This window comes from Anopheles moucheti, chromosome 2 (assembly GCF_943734755.1).
Source record: "Anopheles moucheti chromosome 2, idAnoMoucSN_F20_07, whole genome shotgun sequence".
NCBI lineage: Eukaryota > Metazoa > Arthropoda > Insecta > Diptera > Culicidae > Anopheles > Anopheles moucheti.
Window position 1 is genome coordinate 85,651,705 of NC_069140.1, and position 15,968 is coordinate 85,667,672.

General features: G+C 41.4%; 2 protein-coding genes across 2 annotated transcripts; both read right to left on the reverse strand.

Moving 5' to 3' along the window:
* Positions 1 to 377: 377 nt before the first annotated feature.
* Positions 378 to 1,965, reverse strand: LOC128299658 (caspase-1-like). The gene is made up of 6 exons (XM_053035682.1): positions 1,895 to 1,965; positions 1,763 to 1,810; positions 1,474 to 1,691; positions 1,124 to 1,393; positions 925 to 1,057; positions 378 to 845 (listed from the first exon to the last, which is right to left on the reverse strand). The coding sequence occupies exons 1-6, from the start codon at positions 1,963 to 1,965 to the stop codon at positions 770 to 772; spliced, it is 816 nt and encodes a 271-aa protein (XP_052891642.1). The 3' UTR covers positions 378 to 769.
* A 2,870-nt stretch (positions 1,966 to 4,835) lies between these two features.
* LOC128299668 (caspase-14-like) lies at positions 4,836 to 6,277 on the reverse strand. The gene is made up of 5 exons (XM_053035692.1): positions 6,048 to 6,277; positions 5,614 to 5,831; positions 5,270 to 5,539; positions 5,063 to 5,195; positions 4,836 to 4,984 (listed from the first exon to the last, which is right to left on the reverse strand). Exons 1-5 carry the CDS (start codon positions 6,275 to 6,277, stop codon positions 4,909 to 4,911), a joined length of 927 nt encoding a protein of 308 aa, XP_052891652.1. The 3' UTR covers positions 4,836 to 4,908.
* Between the last annotated feature and the right edge of the window lie 9,691 nt (positions 6,278 to 15,968).

A 15,968-nucleotide genomic window follows, 5' to 3' on the forward strand; every position in this document is an offset into this window, starting at 1 on the left:
AATCTGTCCCGTACGAATTTATTAAGTTATTAGATAACTTCTTCATTTTTGCTTGGTTTTGGGATCGTGGGTTTTATCGTGTTTGAAAGGATTTTGTAAAGCACCTTCATACAATACCATAGGTTTACTGCGTGACGGTTGTCGTTGACACTACAAATTTTAGAGCAATGCGAAAGCCACCTAAGGGACATTAACAGTACAAAGCCTTTAGTAGAGATATAAGCGTAGAAACATTTTGCAGCGGATTCGTGTCCGTTGTCATATCTCGAGAGAAAACACAATGTAAAGTGGCCGCTGTGGTGTTGTGAATATAATTGATACTTTTACTTTATTTCCACTTGACGCATTGTACACTTTTAGACTTCGATTTCGGCGGATTTTAATGTTGGTAACAATTCCTATTGTTTTGCTGCGCATTTGGAAGAACTCTCTCTCTCATAATTCCATAATTTAAAACATTAATTCCGTTGCAAACATAATTGTGTATGTATCGAGAACGCCATTTTTCTTGCTATCTCGTTCTACTCCTGACTGCTTTCATTCACTTTGTTTATAACTGATTTGTGTCTTAAGATCATCGAAAATCCATATTGCATAACATGTTGTACTAATCGATGTCTTTTAGCTATTTGTAATGCGTTATGAGTTATAAAATATTGCTTTATCCATAAACCCTTCACCATCATAATGTTGTTTCTTTGTGTAATAAAAATAGATATTGAATTTTCCGTGTACCATTGTCCATTTTCCATGTGATGATCAGAATGAGCTAAGACTGTCGAAGCAGTTTACCAAATATCAACTTTTTCTGCAGCGTTGACGTCATTGTCGGGGTTTGTAGTATGCTGCAAAGAGAATTTTTGGTACAGAATGTCAATGGTAATGAATACTGTAAAGGATTGTTCGCCCCAACGTTTAACGCACTGTTTCGCTTTGAACTCTCTGTTTAGCTCTTCGTTGATGTCGAGGATGCTTTGCTGGTTGTTTTCATGCAGCAACTGTAGGAAGGCTTGCATGAAGAGGCTTCCTTCTATAACGTTGCGATATGACACAGCTCCTAGAATGTAAAATGTACATAAAAGCGACATTTTAACTTTGTGTAAATATTATTTTCCAATATTACCATTATAAGAGCTTTGAAAAATAATTATGTCGATCTTGTGGCTCATTGAGCGTGTTGCATCGGCCACGATCTTCCTATCTCCTCGGCAAGCTTGCACGACGAACATTTTCGGCTTATCGTTCAATGTGCGGTTCGAAGTACAGTGCTCCACAATATCACTCTGCAATAAGTACATATCGCCATCGTACGCCATAATCGAATCCTGCTCATTTCCGTGACTCATAATAAACACAATCAGGCAGCTGTACTCGGTAAAGTCTTTCTTGGATACTAAAATACAAAATAAAACACAAAAAAGGAGAAAGCAGAATTATTGAACCGCAATGCTACTGAAGCTTGTAAGTACTCACTTTCTTCCATTTTCCTGCGTACATCCCGAACGGTTTTATTTTCATTGATATCAGGACTATCGCATCGATAATATCGGATGATCTCTTTGATTTTTCTCATGTCCTCCGAGCTGCCTTTTCTGTTATATATGTCGTCATCATATATGTCATGATGGAACACAAGCACGTACGCTTTTTTGGACAGGTCGTACTCATTTCCAGGCGTTCCGGGTGTATAGCTAAAATGAAAATATCACAAAGGTTAAAATATACTTTACCTGGTTCACATTATGTAAGGGAACGTGCTTACGTGGTGGTATTAGAAATTGGCGGGCTGCTAAACTCGTAAGTTTGTGTACTGCAAAAACAAAACAAAAGGGGATGAAATATTATCGATGTTAAAGATTGCTGCTGTTTATCAATTCTCGAAACGATGATTCACCTTGGCGGTCGCACCACAGATGCATCGGGGAACGCAGAGAGCGTAGGACTCCTGGGGACCGGTATGTCCATGGATGTAGACACGCCCGTTGTTGTCCCTGGTCCAATCGATAGGATAGTTCGCGAAGTCCCTGTTGAAGTTCTTGAACTTTGTACCGTTTGCGATACCCTTGTTTGGTTCGTCATTGTAGCTGACGAACCGGTCGGCCTGTAGCCGTCGGACATCATTTCCGACCGCTGTACAGAGGAGGTAGTTTGTTTTGTTTTTCTATTGGAGCCAAAGTTGTCCATTATTCACGCAACGCACTATAATTTTTTCACGCCTTTATATTTTGTGCTCAATAACCTATCGGTAAACCATTCTTTCTGACACCCAACTTCGATACTGGTCGCTTCATCGGCAGATATGAACGGGTTGACGTTTCGTTCTACGAAAGAGGAGATAAAAACCGATAAGACATCAGTCAATAAATCAATAAATCGTTCAATTGAATTCCATGTTTAATAAACAATCGGGATACATTCTGAGTGCTATCAGGCGCCCATATGTCAATTTATAGATAATTTAAAGATATAATGTGATAATTACTCCACACACCCCCAAAAATAGTTCGAAGAATTCGTCGCTCAAACACCTCCAGAGCGTTTGCGGCCTTCGCTCGGATGGTCCAAGACTAATGTCCATAAAGGACCACCGGGCAAAATCAATGTGCGTCATATGTCACATTTCGTGGAGTCTCGAAGTCTTTGGGATCTCAGCAAACCATGAAGCTCGTAGTATGCACGATTCCCCTGCACGACCGTCCCAAGATAGCAGAATTTCCAAGGTCTGTATAGGTCTGTAAGATAGGGGTTCGCCATTTTGGATTTCATTTGACGTTTGGTCGCCCGTGTAATGGCACATATACACGCTGAGAGCTCGAGCGAGGTGAGAGATTTGACAACTCAATTTTCAACGCTTGAACTGCCATCATCAGCTGACTGCTTGTTTGTTTCTCAAAGGATGTTGTAAACAAATATTTTTTTACTGAAAAATTTCAGCGCCGCATCACCCTTATTCGGGTGCTGTGTGTGTGTTGTTTGGCCTCCGCTCAGGATGGCATCTCCAGATCGAATGTTTATTCACTGTCATATCATCATATGTATACATAGTTCATGCAAGGTGCATTCATGTAAGGTGTGACTAACGTTACAGTGTGTTCATATCTTCCCTCACGATTAAAAAACAAGAACTTATCGGGCAGGTACCGATCGGGAGCACCGGTATCCGGCACAATACATATGCAAGATGAGACAATTGGGGCTGGGAGCTTCAACACAACATATATTTGCGTGTGTGGTACAAATCCTTAGCAGGAGCATTGCAATGCAAAGTGGCTTAGAAGATGATGGCCGGAACCTCCAATTTTCAAAATATAAACTAACAGCCGACCGCCATTTTGCTTAAGCGTTTCGTTTGGCGTTTGAAGCGTGTAACTGTCAAAATCCGGGGCTGATCGATCTCTCGCCTCGCTCGAGCTCTCAGCGTGTATCAGTGCCATAAGATTTCTTGCGTCTAGCCTACTTGTTTACTATATCGCGAAGTTTCACAATTAACTTGGTCGTTAAAGTTTTCCTTCGTTTTGAATGCCTTTAGTTAAATCAGTTGATAAGTTTTATAAAGTGGTGTGTGGTCATTACCTATTAGTGTTCTGAAACCAAGGGTTGATCACACGGTACCAGACTTTCACGCCGTACTGTGAACCGGGAGATATGATGAGCCTCATCCTCTTCCTCATATGTGAAGAGCCTTACCTACTCGTTGCCAAATGATCGCTTTACAAAATCCGATTCATCTTGTTGCTATGACCGGCCCGATTAATCAACACAACTACGCACGAAACATTTGAATGGAAAACGGGCGTCCAAACGTCAAATCACGTGTAACGAACTTTTGGCTACTTGTCAAATTGCTTTCTCGTCCTCTATCCTACACAGACCTTGCAGAATTTCTCTACCACCTCGAGGTTTTCACCGTCAACTGATACGCTGCCTTCCATTTGGGCCCTATCACGGGGAGTTTCTGGGGGAGTTTTACCATCACCAGAATGATGTCCGAGCCGACGTTTGTGCCTCTGTAAGTTATATCGCCGATATCGGACGTTGCCTTCCGCCAACTAGTATAACGTGGTTGATTTGTGAATATGTCCAGTGGCAGAACAATCTGGGCCTAGAAGGCCTGGGCTAAGTGTAAGTAAGGGCCCTAGAATTTGAAAAAGGGGTGCCCACTATCATACAGAGATGGTTAAAGCGTCGCTTTTCGAGCCCTGTCCTGGCATAATCCATACACTTTCTACTACTGAATCAGCTTTTTTTCTGGACCCAAACACGCGGTGAGGCCCTTCCGGCTAATCCGCCACGGAATCTGTCTGCTGTGGTGATCTCCAGGTGTAGCTAAAGCGAGCTGCGAATGTTCAGGCGCTTGGAGGAGGCTAAAATTGATAAGCCTGAGGCCGTTGTCGTTTATCCTTAAATAGTCAGTCCTGCGTGCAAATGGACCACTGGACGGCTCCAACCGAAATCCTACATAGGGTTATTATGTATTTGCTGTTACGTTGCTAGGATCTTGTTTTAATAACGTCTAAGTCGAATAACCTAAAGCAACCAGGCGGAACAAAGCATATCCAAACGATTTAAACGCAGCGTGACATTTGTTATAAATCGGGTGCTTTATTTGATGTTTATCTGTCCAATTTGTACGAAGCAATTATCGAACCATTATCTAATTGCAAGTGAATATTTAATGTTTCGTTTTTAATCGGTCTGAAAGCCTTTCCGTTGCATTGTGTGCTGCCACTGTATAATCTCACCGATGTTTAATAAAGCAAAGCGTTGATAACGAGTGACCTTGCTTGTATCTTTTGTTCGATGCGTAGGGCTAATAACCCCATCCGCATCATGCGACGTCATTTCTTTGTGTAAAGCTATTTGCTGCTTATTTAATACGCATATTGAACATTCCATGAGCAGATTGAGTTAGGGTCGTCGAAGCAGTTTACCAAATATCAACTTTTTCTGCAGCGTTGACGTCATTGTCGGGGTTTGTAGTATGCTGCAAAGAGAATTATTGGTACAGAATGTCAATGGTAACGATACTGTAAAATATTGTTCGCCCCAACGTTTAACGCACTGTTTCGCTTTGAACTCTCTGTTTAGCTCTTCGTTGACGACGACGATGCTTTGCTGGTTGTTGTCGTGCAACAACTGTAGGAAGGCTTGTATGAAGAAGCTGCCATGTGTTTCGTGACGAAATGATACAGTTCCTAGAACGTCAAGCGTGAAGAACCCCGTTATCGTTACATATCGACAGAAAGCAACCAACATTACCGTCGCTTACCTTGGTAGGAGCTTTGAAAGGCAATAATGTCGATCTTGTGGCTCATTGAGCGTGTTGCATCGGCCACGATCTTCGCATCTCCTCGGCAAGCTTGCACGACGAACATTTTCGGCTTGTCGTTCAATGTGCGGTTCGAAGTACAGTGCTCCACAATATCACTCTGCAATGAGTACATGTCGCCATCGTACGCCATAATCGAATCCTGCTCATTTCCGTGACTCATAATAAACACAATCAGGCAGCTGTACTCGGTAAAGTCTTTTTTTGATACTAAAATACAAAATACAAAAAGGAGAAAGTAGAATTTTTGATCCGCAATGCTACTGAAGCTTGTAACTACTCACTTTTTTCCATTTTCCTGCGTACATCCCGAACGGTTTTATTTTCATTGATATCAGGACTATCGCATCGATAATATCGAAGGATCTCTTCGATTTTTCTCATGTCCTTCGAGCTGCCTTCTCTGTTAAACTTATTTATCTTGAAATTGTTATGATGAAACACAAGCACGTACGCTTTTTTGGACAGGTCGTACTCATTTCCATGCGTTGCGGGTGTATAGCTAAAATAAAAATATCACAAAGGTTAAAATATGGTTTACCATTTTTTTAGGCCGCGTTTCAATAATATAAATGAATGTGCTCACGTGGTGGTATTAGAAAATGGTGGCCTGCTAAATTCGTAAGTTTGTGTACTGCAAAAACAAAACAAAAGGGGATGAAATATTATCGATGTTGAAGATTGGAGCTGTTTATCAATTCTCGAAACGATGATTCACCTTGGCGGTCGCACCACAGATGCATCGGGCAATGCAGAGAGCGATGGTCTACTGTAAACCGATCTGTACGTTAGCGTAGGCATGCTCGTTGTTGTCCCCGGTCCGGTCGATCGGATAGTTCGCGAAGTCGCTGTTGAAGTTCTTGTACTTTGTACCGTTTGCGATACCCTTATTTGTTTCGTCATTGTTACGGACGAACTGTTCGCCGTATATCGTTCGCCGTCGGACATCATTTCCGACCGCTGTGCAGAGGAAGTCTTTCGTTCACTGCTTTTTTGTTTGCTTTTGGAAGCAAAGATTCCCATTATTCACACGACGCACTATAACTTTTTTACTCTCCCCCTTTTCTATTTTGTGTTCAGCAATGAACGAATCTATCGCTGAACCTTTCTTTCTGATAGCTAACTTCGATACTGGTCGATTCACGGCAAGATACGCACCGGGTTGACGTTTCGCTGCACGGAAGAGGAGATAAGAACTGATAAGAGATTGGCGCATTTTGACGCTTGTGGCAGCAATGTGCGAAAGAAAACGCTTCACGGTAAATGCTTCAGCGCACAATGGGTGATCGATTTTATAACGAATGTTATGAAATGTAATTTGGTTACTTCTTTGTTGTTTTTAATTTGTTTTATTTATTAAAAGCAACAGAATAATTATTTTCTTCAATTAAGAAAATACAACTGATTTTTGTCCTGTTTTAGTTTAAGTATTTGTATGTAAAATTCGTTTTACATGTACGCCGGTGAAGAAAACTATTAAAGTTTATTAAATCCCATGTTTAATAAGTACTCAGGATAAATGATGTGCCCCCTTATGTCAACCAGACCAGCAGCTTAGTTTAGATCACCCAAAACAAAACGGTTAGCTTTATCTTCGATCTTCATCTTCAAATTACACTGCACTTACGCTGATGCCCTGTTGTCAGATCAATCGTATCGGGTGGATGCGAAATGTCACGCTTTGCAAACTTTCTTTGCTCCGGAGTGACACAGTTGAATTACTATTTTCTTAGTTTTTTTTTAAGTTAAGTTCAGATTAGTTTAAGACTTAAACAAAAACTGTACTGCAATATAAAATATCTTAGTCTAAAATCCTATACTTAATAATTCCTCACTTCACAGCATTTATTAATAAATTGTTAGAAAATCGCTCTTTTCTTGGTGGTATCCGGGAAAACTGAAATCTAAAATAAGCATCAAACGCTCAAAAATTAATAAAAAACGGAAATTATTCTCAACAGGAAATATTTGTGAACAGTTTTTCGGGATTTTCTGCATACAGACGAATCGCGCCTTAGATAAATTTGCAAATAAATGTGATAAAAATCACATAAAATAAATTATTATTTAAATAAATTTATCATTTATCTATAAATCATTTCAATATAAAAATCGATATAAATTTATCATTTTAAGGCTTTGTTGTTCAAGGCTGTTGACGGGATGTTTCTAAACAATCTCATGAAGCAGCGGAACAGACGTATTTCGCTACTCACAGGGATTTTAAATTGTTCTAATCTTTTTGTTCTTCATGGATATTCTAACAATTTAGCTCGATTACAAGCGAATTAAGTAATAAAATATTTTGAAAGTAATGCATTGATAATAATTATCACACAATTTATCAGCTAGAATATTCCGCTTTCTTCCTCAATCTGTCTGTGTAAGTAAAAGAATTTTCGTTACATTAGCAAGGAGTATATCGCGTGCATCCTAGATGCAACTAGCATGCGTGTTATAGCTACGCTTGCATTTTCTTGTTCGCCACTGTTGAACTTTCCACTTTATCCCTTTATGCTGTTAACACCTTGAAAAACCCTTGCCGCCTTATACCAGCGGCTGCGTGACTCGAGCAGCTTATAGTGTGGCCGCACGGCATTCCGGTGCTAAATAAATAAGAAAATAAAGCGCAAGCACCGCGTGTATCGTGCGCTGGCGACAAAATCAAATTACGAAACAGTATAATGAATGTGCTGTCATGATCCCGGAGCGCACCGCACATGTACGGATGCTTGTATGCTGAAGACCCGGTAAGAGCGCCCGTTTGTGTGTGTTTTATTTTGTGTCTACCGGTCTTTTATAAGGTCGGCACTTGACTCACGCGGTGGAAAAATGTGCCCCGACGAACTTTTTATACTGACACACCACTTAAGGCTTATTAAAAACTTCCCATGAAGCTAAGGGTGGTATGGCTAAGGGATGTAGATGGCTGCAGCACTCGTTATGGTGTTTTTTTGTTTTATTTATTTATTTTACAATAAAAGACTGTTGGCCGTGTTGGTGGTTTCGCACACGCCGACACAGATTTGTTGACTAGATTTTGTTCTGTACATTTTTTTAAAACAATTATACAATAAAAGCAATTTTTATTTCAATCGTTTATTGTTTTTGCAGCAAAAGTTAATTACAAAAAAGAAATCAGAGGAAATAAAGCCACCATGTATTGGTATATCGAAAGATTGGACCAAACGTCACGATCAAATTGCAAACTTCAATTAGTTTCTGTTCCGCCATTCCCACAAACACAAACCATTCTTGAGCGCGGCCAGGTTCTGATTGGGTGATTAATGTAGATGCGCTGTCCTTCGAATCACATTTCGTTCTATGAAGGTGCTTTCGATCTGGCACATAAAATCAATCTTACCAAAGCTGTTAGCAAGTTCAACAGGCATTTGAAATCATAATCGAAATTTCAATGAAATCATTCGTTTGATCTCATAATTTGGCTACTAGCTAACACTCTTCCAACCGTTTGATAAATTCGCGTTCACAAGAATGTAGCAAAGCGGTTGGTCATTTTCCTGCAAAAGGTAAGCGAAGAGAACAAAATTTTGGAATAAAAACATCCCCCAACAGACGATGCTGCACAAAGGCCGCCGTGTATTTGCTCCGACCTTATGGAAGTAGTGTGAAATGGTGATTTGCTGATTAAAATGTGCCTTTTAGTTTGCCACCCCCCTGTGCAAACACAGCCGGACGAGAGCTTCATTCATTAGCACGGCAAACAGACGCATCCCAGACAAATAGAACCGTACACTGGCACCGAGCAAATCCGAGCGGGTTAAGAGTGTGAGTCAACTCTTCCCGGGTTGAGTGAGAGGCGTGAGTGAGTCGTGAGTGAGGCGTGAGTAAGGCGAGTGATTGAACAGATGTGCAATTTTAAAAGGTTTTGAGAGTTTAGTGAGCGTTGGGATTTAAATTTCAAAAATTAGCAGAATCATTGGAGTACTTTAAAATTAGTTCGTTACTCGAAAGTTCTACGAAACAAACACTAAAATTCATTAAGACTATTTTCTTTGTTTCAAATGTAAAAGTTGAGATGGAAAACTTCTTGAATACAAACCCAGCTTTATGTTGCATGAAAAGCACACAAATACACTAATAAAATATAAAACACTAAAGCTGCGATAAAAGTTTCTTGCTGTGTTCTGCTTTTGGGATTTACTTACGCTTCTTCTTCTTCTTCTTCTTCTGCTTTTTCTTTATTTTAGAAGTAAATACAGAGAAGCAGATAAATTTTCCCTGATAAAGAAATCATGAGTGTAACGGGTTCGATCCGATCACGGCTGCCACACGGCTGCTCTTGGTGCTCCCGGTCGTCGAGTCGAGCAGGAATTCCTGCTGTAATGTGTTCCTTTTTATGCCACTTCAAGATGTCTCGATTGAAATACGACATCGGATCGTACCGCAGAATATCTGCAGTGTCGTGCCGGTGTGCTCTGGGCTGCTTGGCTGCTCCGCTAAATCCACACGTGGTGCTTCGTGCCCACCAGTTTCAGCAGCCCGTTTCGATCGGACAGGTTCCTAGCGTTGGAGCGAATCGAACGAGCACATCGCATAACGCGGTGCAGGTGTACCGGAGTGCAGGTGTGAATCAATCTTTGGAACGGAAAAATTTATACCTCCCCGTAGCTCGATCGGAACATCCGTAAACCGTGCCTGAACGCTGATGGATTCTGGAGATTTTTATGGTTTCCGAATTAGACCAGTGACGGCGGTGGGTTAGCGTCAGCCAGAGGGGATGAAGCGAGTCACCAACAGGAACCCGAATGGGTTGCATCACCGTGGTGTATACGGTGAAGACATTCGTTTCCCTTTACGGCGCGAATGTAGTGGTTTCCGTAGTGGTAGCCTTCCAATGCCACCGGCACAGCAGCTCATAAAAAAACATTCACCAATGAATCACTCGCACCATGGACGCATGGCAGCTGGCTGATCCGGCAAAGGATAACGATAATCAATTTGAGCAGCTTTTGTCACCTCCGCAGCAAGCGCGGCAGAAAGGTGAAATGGTAAAGCATTGCTAACGGGCAGGTACATTCCGTGGAATCCAAGTAGCTGGGTTGAATTATTTGCAGCTTAACGAGAAGGACGATGCCGGTGGAATGCTAAGAAGCTGCGATGCTCTGATCTCGAAAGTGAGGTTAATATTTAATTTTTATCCGCGCCATTATATTCGCAGCTTGTTGAATAATGTAGCAGGACGTTAGAGTGGCATCCGGTTCAGGGGAGGGGCGTTGATTCCGCGAAACGCTCTGACCTGTATTTAATAAAGCTCACGATAAAAGTCTACAAACAACCGGATAGGTTGACAGTTCTTGAGGTTGAGGTTGAGGCTAAACTTGACAGCTGAGGTTGAGTGACAGTTAGGGGCAGTGATAGTAACTTAGCTTGATGTCACCTTGTAGTTTTGAGGCATTTTAAGATTTATTTATTTCTTTTCTTAGACAACTAGGTTCACTTGAACTTTTGTTGAACATTAGTGACCCCTATACAACCAAGCATTAGAATTGGTTACCAACTCAAAGTAGAATGTAATTTCTTATTACGGTAGTATTGGAACTGTTACAAACTTTCGAATTATGTCAGTAAAATCTTTAACAGCCTCGATTACGGTAAGAGACAATCAAAATTTATGCAACCCTTATTATTCCCAGTGACGGTGGCGCCCTCTTCCGTCATCCGGTGTGAACTTCGATCCTCTAAAATGGGCAGGTTGTGTCAAAATTTGACAATAGCTATTAAGATTAAGATTTGATACTTCCCGATGACCGCAATTTTAAAGATGTTTTAAAAAATAGTAAAACATTCGATAAAATAAGTTATACCATTTATGATATGTTACCTGTGCTTGTAACTTTTCAGTTGAGAGCCCTCATTTAACTGGTATATTATCTAAATCCCAATGAAATTTTACGTAACCAATTTACTATTTCCTTCGGAATATTGTTTACCTTAATTTGTATTACTTGCGAAGGATTGAAATCATTTATATTGTGAAGATTAAGCTTAATTGTAATATCTCGTAATCTTTATTGTTTCGGCAGCTTTTATTGTACGTTTAGGCCACGACAACACACTGGCACTGGTGAACGATTTTGCGATTGTCATAAACCCATCAATTCGGTACATCGTTAGACCCGAACGAAGCACGAGAGAATTTCGTAATCCAATCACATTTCTCTCGCAAACGGAGCCACACCGCCTGCTGCCAACTAACTGCCAGTGACGTACGCATGTAATATCCTTTCTATGCGTACGTTCACAGTGCGGAACTGCTCGGGTTTCGGTCACTATCAATATTTGCGATTATTTGGTCCCTGTTTTGGTCCCTGGACGTGGTAATTACAGTCAGATTTTCCAAATCCTTCCATTTGAGCTGAAATTTCGTGCAACAACCACAAAAAAAGGGTCTGGTAAACGAAACACAGCAGCTGACATATGTAAGCCGGTACAGTAATTCCGGTTGATTCCAATTTTGACTTTACGACTCCGGCCGGAGACTGGGGTTGGACTGGGATCGTATTGCCCGGGATAGCATCTATAGTGTCCTGCCAGGCTTTCGGGATGTTATCGTCGGTGTGGTACGGTGTGCTGGTGGTTTTTTTTTCCTTGCACCATATCCTGCTGTTGGAATGTCGGTAAGATCTTACGCTAAGGTTCTTGTCGACAGGGTGACCTTAATGTTCGTCTAGTCCCCCTTTTCTAGTCATTGTAGTGCTGGGCAACAAAACAACCTCGCAGGCTCACCCGAGCGGAAGACACCACGTTCACTGCAGAATGCGAAGAAAAGCTTCAAGCTTAACCGCATCGGCTACCCGGAGCGTTCTCCTCTCGCTCTTCCGGGAGGAACAATTCCACTTGGTGAAACACCGCCCGAATCTTCACCGAAAGATAAAATTATCACTTTATTGTTGTTTGATGATGTTTTGCTCGGTTTAAGGGCCCGGTCGGGTTACCGGTTTGGGACACCGGGAACTTTTCTCCCAACACACGCAGCCACATCGTTGAATGTCGTCCTTCCGCATCGTTTCCTTAGCGACGATTTGGGGCGACCGTAGTGCCGGGCAGCAGTCAATTTCATGGATAAGACATTTGTCGGTGACCTAATATTGTTCGTACAAGGGCCTACCGTCCTCGCACACCAGGCACGCCATTACGAACAAGGGTGCAAACAGCTTTCGACATGCTTGTTACGGATGGTAATTGATCATTACCATAAATTTCGGTACCGCCCGGTCGATGCACGATTCGTGAGCTACCGGGCGTCTCCATTTTTGGGGCGTCAGTGCAGCGATCGGAGCAGGCAGGATGACCTTTCGAGTTGCTGCTCCGGATGTTCGCCGGCCGGTTCCTTTCGCAGTCATCCATCCGGCGTGTCACTTCGATTTTCAATCGAAGACAGCACCACCCGTTCGGGGGGTGGTGGGTGAAAAATGTTTCACGCTTGAGTTGTGTGGAAACATCCTCCGTTTGGGTGACCTTTTCTCGGTGGTTCTTGAAATTTAATTTCCGGTGTTACAAATCAAAACTTGCCTATTAAAGGATTGTCATTGGGGTGTTGTGGTGGCCATTATTGAAATCGGCTTTCGGAGGGTAGGCAAGAAGCGAAAGTATTGACCTAATTCTAACGGAAATGTGTAGCTAAAAGATCTAAACACAGCTAGTGTTTTATCAATTATCAATAAAAGCCAATTTTTTAATCTGTTTTGTGTTATATTTACGCGAAAAGAATAATTTACATAACTTCTGTAAATATTTGTAAATCAATTTAATGTCCAAAATCTGCTTTGTTTTTTAAATAATGATAATATATCACCCAAATTGTTTGACAACAAAACATAGACCACGAACACACCATACGTAAATCATAGATAAATAATATTGACGATTTTTTTTATTTCTGCCCAGTATCAATGCATTTTCCCCTCTGTATTTGTGATGCATTCAAAGCGATGCATTGCGTTACACAACATAGTTTACTGTACCGGAGCAAAACCTGTCATCAACTGCATACGATACGCACGTTTTTATTCTGGTATAATATTTTAGTACACACCTTTTATTTTTTGTTCTTTGTCCAGCCCGAAAAATCAACATGCAGCTTGTTTGTACCCCTTTTTTTGTCAGACCGATCCACATCCAGCATCGCACACGGCGAATGCTCTCCGAATGGTCATAAGCGGAAATTTGAATAACGTCAAATATTCAAATAAATCACACACTGTTTTACTTCGTGAACTGCAGCCCAATTTTTTTGTTTTGAGTGTACATGGTTGTGTGGGTGTGTGTGTGTATGAGGGAGGTATTTGGGGGGTGGAACAGTTCGTGCCAGCCTTGCGACATGTTTATGTCCTGTCTCGCGTCGACCGTACACCAGTCAATGCATTGGTAAATATTTCATTATTTTCCATCGTGGATCCATCCCGCGGATGCCGGACCGGACGTACCCGAGCACTGAGTTGCATGGGTGCATGGATGAGACGCATACTTTTGTTTGTTGTTTGGCTGTCGTTTTGAGAGGGTTGAAATTATTCATTCAATTTATGGTTTTTATTCATGAATTATCGAGTTACAGGAGCTTCCCTCCCCTCCCCCTTCAGGGATCGTTCCCGGGCGATCTTTGAGTATGGATGTTTTTTTTTGTGTGCTTTCAATCCTTCATTTTCTTACCCGCTATCTAGGGCTGAATGGGCCCGGGGCCATTACTTTGTTATGGTTGTTGGTGCAACGGTTGGCTTTTTTCTTCTTCGTGCTACGCTTCGTGCTGTTGAATTTGCAGTAATACCATTTTTCTCGTATCGCTATGATGGTTTAACTTGCATTTCCTGGGCAGAGATGCATTTCCGATTAACTTCAATCCCCGACGGGCGCATTGCAATATACTGCATTTCTTTTAGTTTGATTTTTTTTCCAAAGGACATCAACTTCTATTGTTTTTGTTTCTGTTAAAGCTCTTATAAACTTGCGAGACCTTTTTTATTTTTTATTCATTTTCATTTTCATTTTTTTTAAATATAGTAACGCGAAGGAATTATTTATTAACGGTGCACAATACCATAGAATTAACGCAAATCTTTTAGTTAAATCGGTTGGTTTGATAACTCTTTCTGTTTCAGGAATTATAAAGAACAAATAATTGTTCGATTTATTGGAACATAATGCTGTTTGTTGACTAATTGTTCGTAGGTTTATAATTTGAATTTAAACATATTCCTACGTTTCAGATTTTACTCATGGTTCTAAATGAATTCTTTTGGATAACAGGGTTTTTGAAAAAACAAAATTATAAAAAGTTGACATTGATGAACAATCATAAAGTGGAAAGTGAAAGACCCTCTTTTATGGTTTTACACTATTAAGAGAACAAAAAATATTGACGATTCAATATGGATTTTTAAATGCGAACCTTTATTTATCAAGCTCGGAGAAGAAGCTGGGGCCAATTTGAACTTAACGAATTGCAAAGGATTAGATATAGTAGATACAACAAATCGAAACAAAATGTCAATGTCGTGGCTCAATGCAGCACAAAACGGAAAAGTGTTTGGAGTAACTTTTATAAATGATAACGTAACGTATAGTAACGTATAGTAACGCAAGTTTCGAAGCAAATATGTCAAATATTTGCTGGATTTTCCGAGCAAGTGGTTCTTTGGGATAAAATGTTCCTTAATCAATCGAACTGCAATAATTATTGCACTTTATTTAGAGCAAAAATTTTGTGCTAACAAACACCATAAGATAATGAATGTTTCTACCGGCAAAAAATGATGCCATCACCTTTATTTATCGCCACCTGATGATGAAAATAGGATTCTGGTGCCTGGTGGCCGCTGTGACACTCCCATGAGCGAAGGAGTGCGGGACTGATCCCCATCGTATCAGACGGCATAAATTCCAATCAACACTATCCCCGCAAAAGCACACACACACACACACAGCATCCAAAAGTCAACATACCACCGCGTTTTTCCTCCTCTCCGTCACACGAAAAGCTTCTTCTATGTGCTTTCTTTTGCTCCAGTTCCTCACTCGGCATCAAAACGAGCAAAGCCACATGCAGATACGGGGAATTTGCAAAAACCCATGCCGTGTGCAGCACACATGTGGCATGGCTGGCAAAATGGATGTCTGATGTCGCGTTTGCATTGGTGCTTGGTTTGGTCCGTACGAGCAGCACGGAAAACTCCGTGCTGGGAAACTCCAGACACCGAGCTTCGCAAAACCCCAACCAGGCTACCCCGGAACGATGGTAGCGGCGTGAATGAATGGGTTTCAATGTTTGCGTTATCAATAAAATACACAAAAACAAAATCTGAAATTTATATAAATATTTCAACATTATTTTCCCCCACCGGGCCGCGCCGTTCGCACCGCCATTTGTTGGGGGGGGGGGGAGGGAGTGCAAAGCGTGGTTTTTCACACGCCCTCGCACTTAGCACACAGGAACCCGGTTTGTGGTAAATTGCTGAAGCGACGAAACTGGGTGGATATATGTCCCAAAACCTATAGACACCTATGCCCGGCCGCCACAGGCCGGGTAGGGTTGGACAGCTATGGGACAGGGCAGCTGCATTTACCCGTGGAGCTGGTTGTCGAGCAGAAATGTATTCCTCCCTTTTGTGGCATTCTTTCG